Here is a 21,967-nt window from a genome sequence, read left to right on the forward strand (position 1 = left end):
AGAACTTACCCAATTTTTAACCTCAATAGCCTACTCCGAGGCCTATGTGTAGGCCATAGCTTGGGCTATGGGCCAAAGAACGTAGGCCTATTTTTATTCACATTTATATTACACACACACATCCACGACTACATATTTATTCATAATAGCACTTTGTTTCACATAATAAAGTTAAACCGGCCGATTTTACAGGTATTTAACGCCGACGACGACATAACCCCAAACTGGTGTTTATTTGTTGACAGACGACAGACGAAACTAGACCAGCTCAACAAGTGAATTCGATCAGCTGTTATCTAGTAGTACTAAAGTTCGCCGCTTGAGCGCGTAAGCCTCGAGCGGGCAGGAACGAAGGATTTTACTCCAAGACAGGATTATTCGTTCGTACGCCGTCTTGAAAGTAACTTCGTCGTTACATCCGCGCTCGCACGATAATCGACACGACTGTACGATTTTGTTACGAAGGTTAGCTAGCATACTTAGTTAGGACCTTTTCACGTTTTACGTTATTTTCTTTTCACGCAATTCTTAATCTATTATTCGTATTCGCTGTATTAAAGTCCAGATTCGAATGGTCTAAATTTAATAACTTTAACTTGAGTCTTGACCCGCCAGTTCCTGCTTGCCAGTGACTAGCGGTGGCCGTAAGTGTTGCATTCGTTTAATTTAATTCGTTATTAAATCTATCGTTTATTTGTTTCGCCGTTCAGATTTTATTCCCGTTTTACGTCGTTTTAATACCCCGAGACTTGTCGTCTAAGTTCTAAACCCCGTCTTTGGCGGGTGAAAGAATCAAGTCTTGGGAGCAGCTGATTTGAACAATCAAACAGCTACGAATATTAATATTAAATCTATTTTAAATCATCCCACGATAAATTCTGCATTCGATTATATTAATTAGGCCCCGACGACTCTGTAGGAATTGTTTTGCCTTTTATTCGATATTAGATCAATTACCAACGTCTTCAACTAATTAGTTTAAAGTTCATTACGAGTATTTAAATCACATTGGCTTAAGATTGGATACTTGTCAGCCCTACAGAGTCATACTAAAAGTTAAGGCAAAATTTACCAAAACACGTTAACGAAGGCTGGGATGATATAACTCCAACTGAGCGTCTGCAGGATTTCCTGAACGTTTCCTGAGCTCTGAGCCTTCGATTAAATTTTAATAAATTGATCAGTCAAAGCCGTGACACCTTCGTATCGACCCCTGGATTTTTCTCGGCTCCTTCTGAGCACTCCGGGGAAGAAATTTGAGTGTGGCTGGTTCTAGGGGTAGGCCTAGCCTGACTTTGGTGAATACTAGTTTATTCCCCCCCTAGAATTTTGCGTCACAAGCTGATTGACTATTATAACTACGATTTAACCTGTCATTTCGTGTTTATAGTTTCGGTATTTCTGAACTATCTGGACTTTTCTTTTAAACGTTTTTATAACATTCCTACGATCTTAATAAACAAAAAAATACCTTTAAAGCATTTTTTTTATGCGCGGAAACCGCTCCAAATTACAAAAACATACGGAACTATATTCTCAAGTCGCGGAGCACATTTCTTGCCGAGGAAAAATAGCGGAGTGATACGGACCGGGTACTACTTTTCTCTAGTGATGGAAATATCAGTTACTTTGCTCTATCGGTGATCACTGCTACCGTGATTCTTTGGTATCAGTGATTCGTATCAGTGATTAACGGTGATTATACTGCTACCGGCTCCTTTGTCATTTGTTGGATGTTATTTCTGCTAATAACAATACCATACCTACCATGCTAACTTCGCGCATGCTTGACATCAACAATTTTATTAATTAATATGTAACAAATCAATGTAATTAATAAATTTTATTTAATAAATGTAATGTAATTAATTAATATGTATGTTAATTGATATGTAATGTGAATTCCTTTGCTGGGAAATGTGTCGGGTTTATTTTACTAGAAAAAAGTAAAGGTAAATACATGAAATAATCCTTAAGATGAGAAAATAATTTAATTATGTATCAAACAAGGTTCAAATACAAAAAAGTATCTACATAAATAAAAACAGGTGTAAAAGATTTCCTTACAGGACTTGTTTTAGGCCTATTCATTGTTATTCCTAAGAAACAAAGAACGTAGACGAAAACGCGCTCGAAATTGCGAATTAATAGAAATCATAACTCAGAATAATCCAGCAACAGTAACAGGGTATATGGGTTAGCTACCCATCACCGATAGCAGCAAACGTGTATCACAGTCAGTCACAGTCCCAGTCACACCACAGTTACAGAGTGGACGGTGAACGAGATTTTCAAATATCAGTGAAATATATCAGTGAAGTGATTTCACTCCCATCACTACTTTTCTCTATGGCACCTATTTGTGTTGCCAGCTGAACCTAAAAACGTGTTGTATAGTGTTTGAAAGACTAATTATTTATATGCTTTATAGTGACTGTAGGAAAAACCAAATACTTGGGGCCTATACATTACGGAGAACCTTAATTGGGGAACACATGTCGATGCAATAGTGTCCAGACTATCATCTGTCACCTACCTGCTGTTTAGACTACAAAAGCTGGTTGACATCGATTATTAAGGTTTAATATGGCTGCTTTAATAGCATAATTTCATATGGTTTGGTATTTTGGGGTGGTTAGTGAGGCAAAACGCATCTTCATCCTTTAAAAACGTGCTATTAGAAGAATATGTGGAATCCATAGACGGACACACTACTAAACCTCTGTTCCAAGAATTGAACATTCGCACATTTCCGTCTCTGGTCTCTCTTTATATTGGAATCCGCATTGCTCGTTAAGAATAATCCTAATATTTTTGTAACTAACATGGTCCACAATTACAATACAAGAAGAGCAACAAATCCATGTACCTCAAGTAAATTCCACCCTTGCAAGCAAGAGCCCTTACTTCAATATAAAAATTTACAATAAATTGTCTCAGTTCATCAGCAAGAGCCTTCTATCAACAATTTCAAGAACCTGCTTAAAACATATTTAAGTCAAGCGGCCTACAACAGTGTCGATGAAATATGTCTAGGCCATGTGCATCTCTGAAGAGGAAATGAATCCGTTTGTATAAATTAATAGCAAGAAAAGTAAAAAAGCCTGACGACCACGTCGCTGATGCGATACCAGTGGGAATTCTCCAAGTATCCAAGTAATAAGCATTTAAGTAATTTTTCTCAAGATTATTTTAGCAATGACGTTTCAAAAATACTAATTTTATTGCGTGATGGTTTTGAAGTTAGTAAAAAAGGGGGTATGCTTTATCTTTGGCAAAATAATCGAAATAAAGAGAAGACAAACTAAATCAAGTGTTACATAAACATTTTCAATATGCAGTACAACTATCCTCCTTCATAATCTATGACATAGAGTTAATTTTCCTCCATGATATTTTTTCGATTCTGCTTTCATCTCCAATTCTCCAAAGTCCAACACCAACTCCACGTGTGAATTATTCTTACTCTTTCCGGCTGTGGATTTATATGCAGCATAGGTTATCTTCGTAGGTGAGTATCTCAGAAATTATTTATTTAAATAAGGCCTAGTACATATAACAATTTATGGATAATTATTTTCTTATTTCAAAAGGATGATGTTGTTGAATTCATAACACTCGCACTGTGTTAAAATTTATAAAATGGCCAGTTGGCTGTCGATGTAGGCTTGACGTAACGCAGGTTATGTGTGCATCATGCTAGCCTCCGTTATTGAACACAAATCGAGCCACAGTTTTCCTTTATGAATAGAGTTATTTAGCCATAGGTTCAAATTATTTGCGGTTGTCTAAGCCTAGGTGAAGGCATGACGTGAATGTGGATTTCAAAAAATTGTAGGCTAATGAGCAGTTGCATTTTGGTCATGCCCTTGGGCTAGCAGTTCAAGGCTACCTAGGCCGATGTTAGGCCTATTTTGATTGTTTTTTTTTTTTTAATTACAAACCTTTTATGTTAAGTTACCGTACTCACATACGGATTTTAGGCTAAATGCCAAAATGTAGGCCAAGGCTTTAGGCCTAACCTGTAAACAACCACTAAGTAGGCTACCTAAGTTATTTCGGTATTTATTGTGACGAACGTGACCATGGGAACCTATATAGAATTATATATCACTAGAAACTAGATTTTTAGCTGAAAATATCGGTGCAAAAATTTTTCCGCGCTCTCAAATAAGTATTAACGGAGTTACGTCTGTTTTAAGTTTTATTTACCAGTAGGCCTAGGCTACTTTGTTTGTTTGACCTAACCTATTTATAAGCCTATGAAATGTTCTCTCCTGATACTTGATATATTATGTTAATTATAAGTAATGATTAAAGTAGAAGACTCACTTTTTACCTGGAAATAACAGTGCAAAAACTTCTCCGAGGCCACGAATATTAACTAAGGTAACTTAAGATAATTTGACATTTTGATTTCCTTTATCTACCTTCTGCCTTCTATTCTAGTCTGCTACTAACAGTACTAACTCCTTGACTCCTTGCCGCAATACGGAATTCGGGAATTACGGACTAGACTAACTGTTTGTAGAACTGTACTGAACCGAACTGAAATGAAAATGAAAATACGAAATTGAAGAGAAGAGAATACAATAAGTCAATCAAGTCATTTAAAGTACATATGCTACAAACATATAAGAAACAACACGGCACTGAATAATTTATTTCAGAATGATTTTATTTAGGCATGTGTGGAAGGCAAGTCGGGCTTATGCGGATTCGTGACTGTATTAAGTGTTTTGAAGTTAGGTTAGATTAGGAAGGGAAAGTGTAGGTTCACTATAACCTACACTTTTACTTAGGCTACCTAATCTAACCTACCTTCAAAGGACTTAATGCAGTCACGAATCCGCATAAAGTCCGACTTGCCTTCTACACATGCCTTTTCTGTCATCATACTTATATTTTATGTTACAGCAAGTATGGTTTGGTTAGGTTAGTTTAGAATAGTTTAGTTTTAACCCTAGCGCTGGCAAACGCCGGATATACGGCGCGAACGGCCGCGGCCGAAATGGCAACGCCGGATATACGGCGCCAATGCAGGTGTTACGGTAGGCCTATAGATTTTTTTTTTTTTTTTTTTTTTTAGTTTTCTTTGCTTTTTAGGGCTACTTTTGTAATAAATAAGTTAAATAATTCAAACCAGAGTACCCTGGAATTATATATTATGTAAGGTGTACGGTTTTGTACATGACCTGGGTTGGATGATTATTTGGTACTAGCGCGGGGGTACAATCAACATAATAATAGGGCTATCAAACAAAATATACAAAGTAACCATATAAACCACCTATATTATTGTTCTTTGTTTTATTCTGAACAAAATGATATATAATAACCCATAGTTATGTTGCTATTTCTAATTTTTATGATGGTTTAAAAATGATATTACATAGTTAATAAAATCCCTATGCCAGTACAGCGTTACACTACTGCCAGCTCTAGGGTTAAAAATAATATGTATTCACAGACTAATCAACGTGTTATTTAAGTCAATAACTCAATTACTCATCCCCTGGTTATATAACCAAATGTAAAGCACAGCTCGTTTAGTAACTTTACTTTGGTCCCAGTTCAAAAAAAAAGTTGTAATATCTACAACCATGGTTTCGACGCTAGTTGCGTCATGGTCATGTAGTTAGCAAGTCCAGAAGTATCTTGTCATAGTCGGTCGCTTGGACGTCGTCATATTTACACAAACATGGACACGGACATGAACACACATGTACATTGATTAAAATAAAAGGTTCTCGTGGACGGAACACAGGCCTGTGGTGAACAGTTAATTTGTACCGTCGCGGGAGCCGGCAGGAGAACACTGAGGGCGACGGCGTCTGTGATTACATGACCCTTGCACCTTCTTTGGACATGGACTCGTCCTGTGGGGGTTGTCTGTTGAAGATAGACTTGCCTGACGAACTTTAGACGTTTGGATGATTTTGTTAAAGATTAAGTGTGAACTATAATTTAGTTTTTCATTCAATAGGCTACGTTATCGCTGTCCTGTTTTAGGGCCTTATAAATATGGAATTCTTCGAGGGTGTCAAGAGTAAAACCTTTGCTGCAAACTTCAATTCCAGTGTTATGTTCTTCATCCATAATGTGTTGAGCATAACTTGATTTTTGAGGATTTATTCGGGGATTTGGTTTATGTTCCTTAGCCCTTTTGGCAAAGGATCTGCCTGTTTGTCCTATGTAAAACTTATCACAGTCATTACATTTTAATTTTTAGATGCCCCAGTATTTTCTAATTGGTTATCATTATGCTGTGATTTGGGTTTAAGTAGGCTATCAATTTTATTGGAGTTTCTAGGTGCTGGAATTATGTTGAATGGTTTGAGTTCTTTCTTCAATAAATTATGGAATCTATGGCCATATTCAATGGGAACGTATTTAGGTTTTATTTCATTTTGTTGTTCAGTTTTATCAGACGACTGTGCTAACTACAAGACCATGATGCAACTAGCGTCGAAACCATGGTTGTAGATATTACAACTTTTTATTGAACTGGGATGAAATTAAAGGTAACTAAACCACTATTATTTTATATTTGTCTTACCAGTTCAGGGGCAAGCCACAACAATGAGTAAATTGTATTATTTACCATGAAGTATAGGCTACTGTAGAAAAGATCCCTGTAGTTGATTTGTGTGAGCACTGAGTTAGGTATTGTTTTTTTTAACTCTAACTTAATTAACTTGTTGAGTAAATAACTTAATTTGATAGTAAATTAAATTAAATTAGGTCTAGGTACTTGATTGTTGGAAAGGTGTTTAAAAATTAATTAATAGGCTATCCTTTATTTATTTAAAAAATCTTATAAACGCACACACATCATAGATGCAAAACTATTTTTTATAATTTTGCTCATAACTGTGTGCTGACAGTAAAGAGAAGATTCGCTAACACCACACTTATGTGTGACGTTTGATAGTAGCTTCACTACATTTTTTATTCTTTTGTGTAGATTTGAAGACAAATAAATGATTTGTTTTGCACTTGATGAATACAACTAATTCTATTTATGTTTTATGTTCTGTAATATAATTTAATTAGCCTCACTTAAGCTATTCAATGATTTTGCCTCATGCTAAGATGCAATCTACAATAGACTGCTAAGGGCAGGCGCGCACTATCCTGACCTCGACCACGTCCAAATGCCTGACCACAACAACAAATGTACTAATGTAATAAATTATGGAATCTATGGCCATATTCAATGGGAACGTATTTAGGTTTTATTTCATTTTGTTGTTCAGTTATCAGACGACTGTGCTAACTACAAGACCATGACGCAACTAGCGTCGAAACCATGGTTGTAGATATTACAACTTTTTATTGAACTGGGATGAAATTAAAGGTAACTAAACCACTATTATTTTATATTTGTCTTACCAGTTCAGGGGCAAGCCACAACAATGAGGAAATTGTATTATTTACCATGAAGTATAGGCTACTGTAGAAAAGATCCCTGTAGTTGATTTGTTTGAGCACTGAGTTAGGTATTGTTTTTTTTTTAACTCTAACTTAATTAACTTGTTGAGTAAATAACTTAATTTGATAGTAAATTAAATTAACTTCTTATGTTTTCTTAGGCATCAAGATGGGTGCCTACAAGTACGTACAGGAGTTGTACCGCAAGAAACAGAGCGATGTGTTGAGGTTCTTGCTGCGTATCCGAGTGTGGCAGTATCGTCAGATGACCAAGATGCACCGAGCACCTCGCTCAACACGACCTGACAAAGCGAGGAGACTCGGCTACAGGAATAAGGAAGGTCAGTCAGCTACGGTACTCAATGTTGCTTTAATTAGTAAACAACTGTAGGATAACACAGCAAACTGGTATATCTGTTAGGCTTTCTAGGTTTTTTGGTTTGGATGAGTTTAATTTTAGCGAATTTCTCATATAGGGATTAAACTATTTTTTGTTATTAAATTTTTAGGTGAAAGTTTTATGTAAACAAACAATAGACAACTAACAAAGAAACAATCATACACTGTACAAAATTATACTGTAGCCTAAGGTATCTGAAACCTTTTGAATTACAATACAATATCCTATACGTGGTGTTCATTACGTGTTATCCAACGTAAGTTCATTTCAGGTGATCTGAATGAACCTCCCTAACTTAAAAAGTTTTTTCCAAGCATTTAATGATTTTAATGCCTTTGTAAATTCCTTTGTAGGTATATAACCTAAGTTTACTGTACCAAGTAATAAAAATATTAAAAAAATAAATACCTACATATCAGACTAATTTTTACATATTAATTTATTTACGTACCTACATCAGTATTTTTACATATTTTTTATTGAATAAACAATCTTCGAAAAAATGTTGAATAATTCTGTTTAATGTTAACTAATGTTGAATAATTCTGTTTAATGTTTTATAATGTTGAATAAACTAAATGCTCAGAAGAAATTGGTTCTTGTAAGCTTTTGACCGTCGATTTGACAGACACAGTCTGTCCAGTTACTGGGTGTCAAGTTAGTGAGATTTTACTGTTAAAGTTTTTCAGATTTAAATATAGCACTGACAAACACAGGCCTACAGCGCTAGTCCAATTTTAAATTAGTTCTGATCAATTAAGTTTGAATTTCGTACTAGGGAATCTATTTTGGCTTTTTTTTAGGATTTCCAATTAGGTCTAGGTACTTGATTGTTGGAAAGGTGTTTAAAAATTAATTAATAGGCTATCCTTTATTTATTTAAAAAACCTTATAAACGCACACACATCATAGATGCAAAACTATTTTTTATAATTTTGCTCATAACTGTGTGCTGACAGTAAAGAGAAGATTCGCTAACACCACACTTATGTGTGACGTTTGATAGTAGCTTCACTACATTTTTTATTCTTTTGTGTAGATTTGAAGACAAATAAATGATTTGTTTTGCACTTGATGAATATAACTAATTCTATTTATGTTTTATGTTCTGTAATACAATTTAATTAGCCTCACTTAAGCTATTCAATGATTTTGCCTCATGCTAAGATGCAATGTACAATAGACTGCTAAGGACAGGCGCGCACTAGCCTGACCTCGACCACGTCCAAATGCCCGACCACGACAACAAATGTACATACCAACCAAGCTTCCATGTCAAGATGAATGTTGATGAAGTAGCTGCTGTAGTGCATTTGTTTTGTGGATACGTTAAATAGAAGAAAAAACTATGCTGGGTGCATCCGATGTTAACTGTCCTCCCAAGCTGCCTTCTTTTGGCATAATTGTCTGACGATAGATCCCGTAAAAGAGAGCCTTTCTTCAATAGCCACAATAAAACATTCAGTGTCCAAATAAAACTGTGGCATTATAAAAGAAGTTATTTCACACCACACAAAAAAACAAGTGAACACCTTTTGCTTGATCAGAAGCAGAGTCCAACCTACTAGTTGGGTGAGAGTCGGAGGCAGTGCGTGTCACACTGTGACAATGCGTTCAATTTTTGGCTGCAACAGCTAGTGAGTCGGGCCCGACCAAAGTCCTCGGAGTCTTGTTGTCCGACCAGTTGGCCAGTGCATGATATTCCATTTACGCCTATTGTAAAACTGAACATCTGACCGGTCGGAGTCTGTTCGGGCTAGTGCACTAACGGCACTTAGTCTGACCACCATTTTCAGAACCTTAAGATTTTATGTGCATAGCTAAACACTTCTCATCCCATTGTAAATATTGAAGCTCGTTTTTCGTGTTCTTTATGTTATTGACACTGATAACTGGTGTGACAAAATTTTGTTTCTGTTATTTAAGGGTTAATTTCATGATTTGGGCTTTACTGCCTAACTATGGGACGAGTTGTTGTTTATGATTAAATCGTTTTATTTGGTTAAACGAGGTTTTAAATTATTGAAATAACAAGAAACAAATTGTAAACAAAACACAACGTTCCTCTACAGTGCACCGGACGAAACTAACAATCAAATTGTCTCAGCTTATCCAGAAGGATGAGAAATCTAAGGGATGTTTTATCTATGGTATAAGTTAGCCTAGTTTGGTTTCAAATATTTACAAAAGTTGACTTTGTAAACATGAACTTTGATTCCAACCTATGACTTATTTTATTTAGGCCCTATTTAAATAAAATATTGCCTATTTCTTGACATTTGTATCCTGTTACTCATGTGCGCTTTGTGTCATATTTGGAATTTTGAAATTAGTATTTTAGTAGGCTACCGTCTATTTCTTTTATATAAACTAACATAACCATCTACATTTGTTTTCATATATCCATGCGTTCGTCACGTCTAAACAAATACAAAACATTTTTTTCAGTGTGGAAATGAAAATATAAAATTTAAACCTACTTATGATGAGTTCCTTTGTAAATAAACAGCTACCTTTTGTAATTCTTAACCCTCCGAGCGTCACTCGTCGAAAAATCGACTCACGACACACTTTGTGTAGTGTCACGCGTCGATTTTTCGACACACGAACATCGTTTACGGCGAAGGCTCTATGACTGACTGAATCGGATTGAACTTGATCGAGTTAGGTATCGTTCTTTTCGTTAGATTCTAAGCTTTCTCCAGAGGTCTGTCTCTAAGCGCTTTATGTTCTCCGAGCTGATCGTAATTGTAGCAGACAGCTGACGTGCGTATTTGTAAACAGCTAGGTTACCCTCGGACCGATGACTGATGTGTTTTATTACGTTTATCATTGTTTTAGTGTTAAAAATCAAAAGTAGTGATATACGTGGTGCATTATAAGAAGATTTAAGTGATTTTGAAGGGCTGGTTGATGATCCTGAAGAAGTAGGTAGTGATATTGATGTAAATTATCAGCCAGATTCCTAGCTATGGTTAGGCTATGCATTCTTAGCCGCTATGTACTGAAATCTGTTTTTTGCCCATAACTTATTTATTTGCAAATCTACTTCCTTATATTTTATATATTTGTAATCCTCATAAAATTTAGAACAAAGTGGCTATTTTCAAATATTTATAGGCCTATAATTTATACAATTTCATTAAGCGCAAACTTATTTTTTTTTTTGAAAATTTTCCAAAATATTTTTTTTTACCTAAAAGATTTTTTTGGAACAAATGTTCCTTATGTTTTATGTATAATATTGAAGCCCATGATTTTCCAAACAAAATGGTATATAGAACAGTAGAATTAACATTGTTTTAAGCTTCTCAGATCCGTTTTAATAAAACCTTGCATATGCGCCAAAAATAGGCGGACATTAAGGCCTAAACTATGGACACTCGGAGGGTTAAGTGTTTTAATTTTCTTGACCATGTAGGCCTACCTGATGATGGGTTTAAGCTTGGTTATAATTCACCTGGCTCAAAGTTTTATTGATAAGTTTGAAATCTCCACAGGGTTCTGCATCTTCCGTATTCGAGTTCGCCGTGGAGGCCGCAAGCGCCCTGTGCCCAAGGGAGCCACCTACGGCAAGCCTAAGAGCCACGGAGTTAATCAGCTGAAACCCGTGCGAAACCTCCAGTCTGTAGCCGAGGCAAGTAGTCTTGTATTATTCATTATAAGAAACAGCCTATTCTGATATCAGTATTGCACAACCTTATATCTTTAGAGACAAGTATCTGGCTTGCTTTTGTTTTGGAAGTGCAAATAGAAATGTGAAGTTTCGCTAACACCACACAGTTGTGTGAGGTTTGATAGTAGCTTCACAACACTTATTCTAACTTATTTGATTTAGGCTACTGTTTGTCGAGTAATTTTTTGTCATACTATATTGTCTTTTCGAACGAATAATGTAAGTAGGCCTACTAGATGCACAAACAGAACTGTTGCTGAGGAATACTTTTTTTTGTCAATTCATAAAAATTTTCCTCAGTTAAAATGTGTCAACTGATAAAAAAACTAACTGATAAAAACTAAGCTGATTTATATTTATATAAAAGTAGCTCATTAAATTAATATGAAAACTAAGAATTTCAGTGAGGCTAATTCGCAAGTGCCAAGTTTTTTCTAGTAAACAAAAGACGCTACTGTGTAATACATTTATTTGATAATGAATATTGCGATTAGGCCTATCGTTTAAATATTTGATATATTATCAATAGGCCTAAGGTAAGATAGGCCTGTAATGCACAACCTCAAATTTGTTAAGGCAAGTAAATACCTGCTTTGATTGAAGTTAAGTGCAGATAGAAATGGGAAGATTCGCTAACGCCACGCTTTTGTGTGAGGTTTGATAGTAGCTTCACAACACTTTTCTGATTGTTATCTCTTTGCCAGGTTTTAACATAATGGATGTTCCTAATTAAGTGATTGCCTTATTACGATATTTTAGAATGTTTTAAGTGTGATTTTGTTAATAAGGTCCATTGAGCCTGTGCGGTTTTTCGATAGAATATAAGCTTAAGATGTTCCAAGATTTTGATTTTAGGCCTAATAGCTAGTCTATACATGGTGTCTACTCTATTTGCAAAAACCTCCTACCGAAATTTAAAATTACCATGAGTTATCCTGGAACACTCCATAAAGTTAGCCAACCCTCCTGGAATCCTAAATATAACAGTAAATACTGTGGAGTAGCAATCATTCGAAGCACAGTCATCAGAGATGTCCATCAATCAAAAGGCCAATCTCCAGTGTTTCCTCAATTGCGAGAGACTATCAGCGGTTACACTGAGACTGGAAATATGCTCATATTAGACTATATTATATACCACAATATAATGATAATGTTATTCCTAGGAAAGTGTTTTTTTAAACCACAAGCCTACAAATTAATAAGTTAAAATACATAATCCAATTTCAAACTTACAATTTACAAATTTAATTGTTTTGTAGTTCAATGGATTATGTGATAAGAATGATTATTTCTTTTAAAACATCTTAATGAATGTAAAGGCGGTGTGGTGAAGTTTAAAGAAAAGTTCCGAAAGTAGTACTTACATTATTGAATTTGTCTTTAGGGATAACACCTTTAGCCTAATTTGTAAGCGTGATTTAGTAGATATCATCTATAATACTTGACAGTGATGACAATTTAAAAATGCCTTTGAAATCCAGTGATGACTTATCTTCCTTGGATGTCTGATGTCAAAATGCAAGTACAATTGCCCTCTAGTTTTGAAGTTATAGCCTACATGATAATTACTCTCAATTGTGTCCCTATGTTCAGGAGCGAGTGGGTCGCCGCTGCGGTGGCTTGAGAGTTCTCAACTCTTACTGGGTGGCTCAAGACTCTACGTACAAATACTACGAAGTGATCTGCGTTGACCCATCACACAAGGTATGGAGATTTGGATCATTATTTTGCATGATTGCCCATGAAATTGTGTCTGAAGCACTGTCCCAAAAATCAAAAGGTTCAATGATGATGGTTTTACAAACCCATGATAATCTGTGATGCATACATCTTCCTTGGATGTCTGATGAACCATTAGTAAAATTACTATTCTAGCATCTTCACTTTTTTCAGATTATCCGTCATGAAAGGTTATATTTTGGACAAAGTAATTTTAAATGCTCATATAAACAAACTTTTAAAGATATATTTGGTAAATCCCACCTTTTTAACTATTGAAAACTGTCCACGATTAGCATACATGGTACAGTTCCAAAGGTTCAATGATGATGGTTTTACTAACCCATGATAAACTGTGATGCATACATCTTCCTTGGATGTCTGATGAACCATTTGTATAGGCCAGAATGAGTTTTTCTTTCATATCAATTTATGATATAATCAAATATTTAAAAAATAAAAAAACTTTTGCTTGTTATCCAATGTTAAACACGATTCTATGATGATGTACAAATTATCAGTTGATACTCTGTGATTGTTTTATCTTCCTTGGATGTCTGATGAATCATGTTTAACATACTTCTGACGGTTTTTATATTTAAATTCAAAATTATTTTAATGATGCTGTCATTGTTAAAGTAAGCTTTGCAAACTGTTGGTTATGATTTTTTTAAATTATTAGTTTCATTAACTTTTGATAATTGAATTTTGCTATTTTACTGTTTGATTCTAAACACTGAATGAAAATAGTTCCCTTTTCTCAGCATTCTATGCCTAATCAAATCTTGTAAACTACAAATTAGTTTTAACTCATTGTCCTGATAGTTTACATGATTCTATGATGATGCACAAATTACTAAATGAAACCCTGTGATTGTTATATCTTCCTTGGATGTCTGATGAATCATGTTTCAAACTTTTAAGGTAGTCTAGTATATATTCTAGGTTATTCAAGTATTTTGGTTTCACTGATATTTTGTTAACTATTGTTTTTATTTTATAATTTTCAGCCCACAATTTTCACTAAGCAGCACAATATAAAACAAATTGACATTGTTAGATGTTTTAAATTACTTAAAAAAGTAAAAGTATGTTACTTAAGGTGAATTGAGTTTGCTTTTTGAGCAACCGCCCAGAAACAACCTATTCAATGATAGTAATCAGCTTAATAAATTGACTATCAACTACACAATTTATTATAACCACAACTATTGTATCAAACAGTATAACATCATCACTCGTTAAACTTAGATGAATCAATAAACTTTTAATGTTCCTTAAGAATTTAAAATCTAAAATTTCTCTTAAGTTTCAGTCTTAGAAGAGGGAATAATTCACTGATATTGTCTATAATTTACACATCTTAGTAATTCTTAGTAATTTTTATTCCCACAAAATGTATGTAAGTTAAATCACTTAGTTAAAGTAGATTAGATGCTTGTATTTGAGGTTAAAAAAAAGGTTTGAATATAGTCATAAGATTTATTTGAACTTGGTTCTAGGCCATCCGGCGAGACGCGAAGGTGAACTGGATCGTGAACGCAGTTCACAAACACCGTGAGATGAGAGGCAAGACCTCGGCTGGTAGAAAGTCCCGAGGTCTGGGCAAGGGCCACCGCTTCTCCCAGACCAAGGGAGGCTCCCGTCGCGCTGCCTGGAAGAGGAGGAACACGCTACAGCTGCGCAGGAAGCGTTGATGTTAGCGTTTTACTTATTAAACTTTACTTTAAACCCAGCATTTTGTCAGTATTCCTTCTTTATTTCTTGTGTCCCTTTTCCTAGTTGTGTTGCATCTTTGTAACTTAAGTTTTTTTAAGCAGCAATAAAGTGTTGACAATGTTTTGGAATTAAAATATGTTGTCTATTCTGATTTTTTCAGGTGAATGGGTTGGTTTTTTACTTTTAAAACACTCTTTTTCAGGTCATTTTTTTAAGTAGGCTACCAAAAATCCTGAAACTTATTTGGCATTTTTATTTTATAAAAGTAGGTTAAATGAGCAACTAGATTTCCTGCTACAGGGAAGGTAATCGAGTTCTTTATAAAATGTCAATAGATTAGTTTGAAATATAAAAAAAATGGATACAAATATATCCATTAACAAGCAAACTACAACAGTTTGTTTGTTTTTTTAGTTCGTTAATTTGAGGATAAACAAAGGGAATTTACAATTTTGGAGTTTTTATTTTTATTTTTTTCTATAAAAATTTAGTGTACAACTGGGGACCTCGAAACAAAAAAAAACAGGGTGTCCACATTCTGGAAAGTCAGAATAGTCATGGATAAAACTTCTGGTCATTAAAAGTCATGGAAATCCCCAATGATGGATGGATTTCAGGGGACCTTTCAATGCTCTAGTCGGCCGTAACCCCGACTATTGTAGCATTTTTCCGAATTTTTCACAAATGTACGACAATTTAATTTATACAGTTGTCTTAGTTTATGGGTTTTGAGTTTGTATTAGTTCATTGTTGTAACTATTGTACTCCATTGTTATCTGTTAATAGGCCTACATATTTCAGTATTTTCTATGAAATACCTTGTCTAGGCAGTGTTATTCTTGTGTATACGGCATATTATATTTTTTTGAGTTAAGTTTGTGAGTCATGGAAATCAATGGTTAATGGTCATAGAAAGTCAGGGAAATTTATGAAAAAATTTCTGTGGACACCCTGAAAAAGTAAATTATTCCCATGGTCTTACCATGAGTCCTATGTGTAAATCGATCTAATATATTAATGTCAAAATTTATTTCAATTATCAATGCACTTGTGAATAAAAATATGTAAATACCAAAAAGCTAGTACTGTATGAAATTTGCTATATAATTAGCAGAACTTAAAGGAAAGAACAATACATTTATTTATTTATATTTGAAATATTTAAAAATTCTCATAGCTCTTGGGCTTAATAGTCCACTTAGATACAAGGTGTGGAGAGGCTGCAATATGGTACTAGCCGTTGCATCAGTGCCCATCCCCTGGATCCACGTTAATTTGTTCACGACTATAATTAATCTTTGATCCTTCTCTAGTGGTTGTCAATCGTAAGAATGAAGTAGATACAATTTGGGTGCAGTCCATAATACATTTTGCTGAAGTATGAATGCTCATTTTGGGTGAAAGGACTTGAAAATTGAGAACCTACTCACCCAATCTTTCACCGAACGAGCGCAGTCTAAAGAAGAAGCCATCTGGTCTACCATCAAAATCTTCTCGTGTCGAAACTTGTTTGACGAGTTCGTAGCCAGAGACGATGACGATGAGGTCTCGGCCTAGTCGTAGACCAACTACTGAGCCAAACATCTCTGCTAGACGACACCACACAAGATGAGTGAAGCCAAGATGCTTGCGAAGAGATATTACTTGCAGTAAGTTGCCAACAACAGGCAGCCATCGGGGTCCTGCAAACGAAGTGAGAGTTAACAGGGTGTCCACATTCTGGTAAGTCATGGAAAAAAATTATGGTCATTGAAAGTCATGGAAATAGGCAAAAAGTCATGGAAAGTCATGGAAATCCCCAATGATGGATGGATTTCAGGGGACCTTTCAATGCTATAGTCGGCCGTAACCGCGACTATTGTAGCATTTTTCCGAATTTTTCACAAATGTACGACAATTTCAATTTATACTGTTCTCTTAGTTTATGGGTTTTGAGTTTGTATTAGTTCATTGTTGTACCTATTATACTCCATTGTTATCTGTTAATACATTTCAATATTTTCTCCAAAATAACTTGTCTAGGCAGTATTATTTGTGTGTGTACGGTATATTATAATTTTTGAGTTAAGTTCGTGAGTCATGGAAATCAATGGTTAATCCTATACTCTAATACAAGCAATGTTTGCTTGTATGTATGTATGCTTGCTTGCTTGCTTGTACCAAGATCTCGAAAATGGCTCCGACGATTTTCTTCAAATGTTAACGAGTTTACTGCAGTTAGAACTGCCAACAAAAATCTAATTACATAGAAAAATTAAACTGAAAGTCAAATTTTTTTAACATTTGTCTTATGGGTTGCTAGGTAACCATGTTGGTTGAATTAAATAACAAGGAAAAAGTAAACAAAAGACTTGTAAGTTGTAACATATGTATTCATAAAGGCATCTACCCACAGTATACTAGAAATTACAAAATACAGTACAAAAGGAAAAACATCACTTGTTACTATTGAGCAATGATTATACTGAAGCTTACTCGATACATTGTAGTAAAGGCTAACTTAGCAGTGCGGAGTGTGAAATCTGTTATGACGATTAGATTAAGGTAGATTTCCCATCCTTATGGAACAGCTGAAGCCAATTTTATTGTTAGTTCTGTCCGGTTTTCTGTAGATGTCGTGGTTTGTTTACAATTTGTTTCTTGTTATTTCAGTAATTTAAAACCTCATTTAACCAAATAATACTATTTAATCATAAACAATAACTCGTTCACTATATTACCGTACTATATTACTATATTACTATCGTTGGCTATATAACCAAACAGTCAGACACAAATAATGAGAAACTAACCCTAAAATAATAGAAACAAATTGAAAACAAAACACGACATCTACAGAAAACCAGACAGAACTAACAATAAAAGTGGCTTCAGCTGTTCCATAAGGATAGTAAGGTATCTGCAATCCTAAAATGCTATGGAAAGGAAACAGGTCCGCAACGTAGGAAGTGGTGAAGGAAGTAGTCAATGCGAGCTATCCTGAGTGCGGGAACTGTTTATGACGATTAGATTAAAATATCTGCAGTTCTAAAATGCTATGGGAAGGTAAGGAGACAGGTCCGTGACGTAGGAAGTGGTAAAGGTGAGCGGTCCGGAGTATGGGAACTGTTTATGACGATTAGATTAAGGTATATACAATCCTAAAATGCTATGGGAAGGGAGGGAAACAGAGGTCCGCAACGTAGGAAGTGGTGAGGGAAATAGTAAGGTGAGCGGTCCGGAGTGTGGCAACTGTTTACGACAATAAGATTAAGGTATATACAATCCTAAAATGCTATGGAAAGGGAGGGAAACAGAGGTCCACGACGTAGGAAGTGGTGAAGGAAGTAGTAAAGGTGAGTAGTCCGGAGTGTGGGAACTGTTTATGACGATTAGATTAAGGTATCTACAATCTTAAAATGCTATGTGAACGGGAAGGGAGGAAAACAGATCTGAGACGTAGGAAGTGGTGAAGGAAGTAAGTCAAGGCGAGCAGTCCGGTGTGTGGGAACTGTTTATGAGGATTAGATTAAGGTATCTGCAATCTTAAAATGCAATGGGAAGGGAGGGAAACAGGTCCGCGACGTAGGAAGAGGTGAAGGAAGTAGTAAAGGCGAGCAGTGTTGAGTCTGGGAACTGGAAACCAATTGTAACAGTTAGATTTATGTATCTGAAATTGAAATACTGAAATGCTATGAGAGGGGATGGAAAAATGTCCAAGACATAGGAAATGGTGAAAGAAGTATTAAATGCTTTTTAGCAGTGCGGAAATGTGTGTGGCAATTAGATTAATGTATTTAAAATACTAAAATGCTATGGAAAGAGATGACAACAGGTCCACGACGTAGGAAGTAGTAAAGTTTAGAATCGCAGAGTGTGGGAACCGTTTGTGGCAGTTAGATTAATGTATCTGTAATACTTAAATGCTATGAGAAGGGAAGGAAATGGTGAAGGAAGTAGTAAAGGGGGAATCGCAGAGTGGGGGAATTATTTTCCCCGAGCAAAGCTCGGTCCCCAGGTACTGGTCATGGATAGTCATGGAAAGTCAGGGAAATTGATGACAAAATTCAGTGGACACCCTGGTTAAAGAAGTTCTCATATTCCCCAAACAACATACTGGAGATAAAAGTTAACGGTCGTCCCATATGCATGTTTTCATATATCTATATCTATGTTTTCATATCTACGACTAGAGAGGCTAGGCTAGGCTTTCATCTTATGAGAGATTCAATGCAGATCTCTTCATTATGTCGCAACAATCTATAGGAATCAAATGAATAATACAAAACAATTTAACTTCACAAAGGAAAAATATTTTTGAATTGGACTGCTGATGTATGAAATCATGCTTTAAGCAAGAAGGGGCTGAACATCGGTGTGGGGATTAGCAAAAAGATTTAAAGTGTACTTACTCAAATTAAATACAAAGCCCCCCAAAATATATGTTGCACGAAAAAAACTTAAATAACAAATAGGGGTTGTATAGGATGTAACTACTCAAGTAGCGAGTCTTTGTGTAAAACTTGGTTTGCAATCAAAAATTTTACAACTACTCTCAAGTACTCGCTGTACCTACTCATGTTTTCCTCTGTACCTATTTATCTCTTTGCTTTACCCAAACTTCGGTTGAATAACAGACAAAATGAACAATAATACGTCTTCATAAACTTAACAACATTCTGATGACAGTGTTGAAGTTGTATGACAACCGGTCTATACAATTATATGAAACAACCCAAGGTTCAGCAGCATATAAACGAAGTAAGTTCAATAAATGGTATATATCATCACTAGGGCCTAAAGTGACCCTTTTTGACCTATGCTCAAGTTTTACAATCGAGGTGAAGCTGTGGTCGAAAAATGAGTGAGGGTTGAAAAGACACTTTGCCCCAACAGCTGTTTTTGCTGTAGTATGCGACGAAAAACTATTTTAATAGGTAAGTAGGCTTATTAAAGAATAGTATATTTCATTACTAGGACCAAAAGTGACTTTTTCCGACACACGCTTAAGTTTCAAGTGTGAGGCAAAGCCGAGCACAGGAAAACCAAGTTTCACGTGCGAGGCAAAGCTGAGCATGTGAGATTTATTTCCACGTACGAGGCGGAGCCGAGGAACGATACTTTTCATCACAACGCAAAAATAGACACACAGAATAACATATCTCAGTAGTATTAAACTTAAACTAGTTTTAGGCTAGGTACTCTTTATCACTGAAAATACACTTCACAACGTACATATTATATGGTTTCATAATTGTAGATTGTTTAGATAAATAATAAACACTTTTACTTATTTGACTTAACATTTTGTAATTTGTACCAAATAAACTTTCCTAAGCTTTCTGTATTCTGCTTCTTATCTTTCCCGTGATTTATCTGGTGTCGTCTGAAGCTGTTTTCAGAAAATCATCAGTAATGTTAGACATACTTTAAGCAATTTCAAACATGCACTGTGCTAAAACACAGCATTACAAACTAATATACGTGTTTCTGTTTAGATTTAGATCGCGCAAAAATAAAAACAGCTGATTTAAATCATTAAAACAAATCTAACAAAACACTAGCGCGCATACATGGAGAAACTAATCGAGAGCCAGGGAAAATCAGCTGATCTGTTTTCCCTCGCTCTAAATTAGAGCTTGGGAAACAACTACTTTCTCCCAAATCAGCTGTTATCGAAAATAGTTACTTTCGGAAAGGAGTGATGAAATACCGTAGTATATTTCATTACTAGGACCGAAAGTGGCGTTTTCCGGCGCGCGGTCAAGTTTTTGTGTTTGCCGAAGCCGAACACAGGGAACTCCAATTTCACGAGCTAGGCGAAGCCTAGGAGGATTAAACATTAAGGAGAGGGCACGCAAATAGGAATACAGTACACATGTTGCGGTGAAGCCAGCTTGAGCTTTAGCAGAACACTAGAGGGGCACGCGGAGCCGTAGAGTGGCAAAAAGCCGCAGCTATAACATGGGATAAGGGAGAGATAGGGAAAAACCAGGAAAAACGCGACGCGCGCTGTTTCGAATTATAATTGCCACTAAACTAAAACACCTGTGTCATTCTCCGATGGCATTCTTAAAGTAAATTAAATGTAGCAAGTGTCGGATAATAACTTTCGGTACGAGTTAGGAACGATAACGATACTTTTCATCACGACGCAAAAATATTCTAAATTAATTTGATTAAACATCAAAATACAGTAAAATCTTCTAAAAGGAAACCTACTTATATTTTTGATTAATGTTGAAAACAAAAAATATACCCCCGCCGCAGCAAACCTGCAAACTAAGCGAATTTCCACTTGCCTGATTGGATTTACACTAAAATGCCTCCATAAATATATCACATTTATTCCCCATTTAAATAGAATTAGTTTAACGAGTACTTAGGTTTGCTGCAACAGGGAGGGTAAAAAGGTGTTTTTTGTTGTAAAATGTCAATAGTTTAGTAAAATATTAATGTATTTTCCAAATTCGATCAAAATATGTTCATAAACAAGCAAACTACAACAGTTGATTTATTCTCCATAAGAATAACATGGGAATTTTAAATTTACAATTTTTGTGAATTTTCTCCGTAACCAATAGGCGCACAATAACTCTTCAATATACTAAATTATTTGTTTTTTGAGCTCCACAAAATGGGTAGAAAAGAAATGGTGAAATTTTGTGTTTTTAGGGTCAAAAATGGGAAAACCCTATTTTTACCCCATAAAACCCCCCATAAACCCCCGTTCCCATAGTCTGATCATGCTGGTTCGCGAACTCGTTCGAATAAATGTAGGTTTACACGTTTATACAAAATTTCATCAAAATCAGATCATTTTTGCTCGAGTTATCGTGCTAACGGACACACACACACACACACACACACACACACACACACACACACACATATATATATATATATTTGAATGGATGGTGTTTTTAGCCTCTAGGGACCTCAAAACGAAAAAGTAAATCGGTCCCGGGTCCAGGTCTTACCATGAGTACTACGGTAATTATATTGTCTGTGGTAATAGCTTATTCCCTATGGGAAAT

At 35.4% G+C, this 21,967-nt stretch overlaps 2 protein-coding genes across 2 annotated transcripts in view; one reads left to right on the forward strand and one right to left on the reverse strand.

Annotated features, from left to right (window-relative positions):
* The window catches only part of LOC128994102 (methyl farnesoate epoxidase-like), a 95,809-nt gene that overhangs the window by 36,541 nt on the left and 37,301 nt on the right, over positions 1 to 21,967 (reverse strand). The window contains exon 2 of the mRNA XM_054418363.1: positions 16,382 to 16,633. Coding sequence (XP_054274338.1) covers positions 16,382 to 16,633 — 252 coding nt within the window. The remainder of the gene's footprint in view (positions 1 to 16,381; positions 16,634 to 21,967) is intronic.
* Positions 3,441 to 14,968, forward strand: LOC128994103 (60S ribosomal protein L15-like). Its single transcript, XM_054418364.1, has 5 exons — positions 3,441 to 3,511; positions 7,596 to 7,775; positions 11,335 to 11,471; positions 13,107 to 13,217; positions 14,735 to 14,968. The coding sequence occupies exons 2-5, from the start codon at positions 7,604 to 7,606 to the stop codon at positions 14,927 to 14,929; spliced, it is 615 nt and encodes a 204-aa protein (XP_054274339.1). The 5' UTR covers positions 3,441 to 3,511; positions 7,596 to 7,603; the 3' UTR covers positions 14,930 to 14,968.

The sequence above is a fragment of the Macrosteles quadrilineatus genome, unplaced genomic scaffold, assembly GCF_028750875.1.
Source record: "Macrosteles quadrilineatus isolate MER2022 unplaced genomic scaffold, UCM_ALF_1.0 Scaffold_5__1_contigs__length_97177068, whole genome shotgun sequence".
Taxonomy (NCBI): Eukaryota; Metazoa; Arthropoda; class Insecta; order Hemiptera; family Cicadellidae; genus Macrosteles; species Macrosteles quadrilineatus.

Bases quoted from the DNA above. Each gene is read 5' to 3' on its own strand.
- LOC128994103 (XM_054418364.1), top strand. From the start codon at position 7,604: ATGGGTGCCTACAAGTACGTACAGGAGTTGTACCGCAAGAAACAGAGC. The intron at 7,776-11,334 runs GTCAGTCAGCTA...AAATCTCCACAG, and splicing joins CGGCTACAGGAATAAGGAAG to GGTTCTGCATCTTCCGTATT. The intron at 13,218-14,734 runs GTATGGAGATTT...ACTTGGTTCTAG, and splicing joins GCGTTGACCCATCACACAAG to GCCATCCGGCGAGACGCGAA.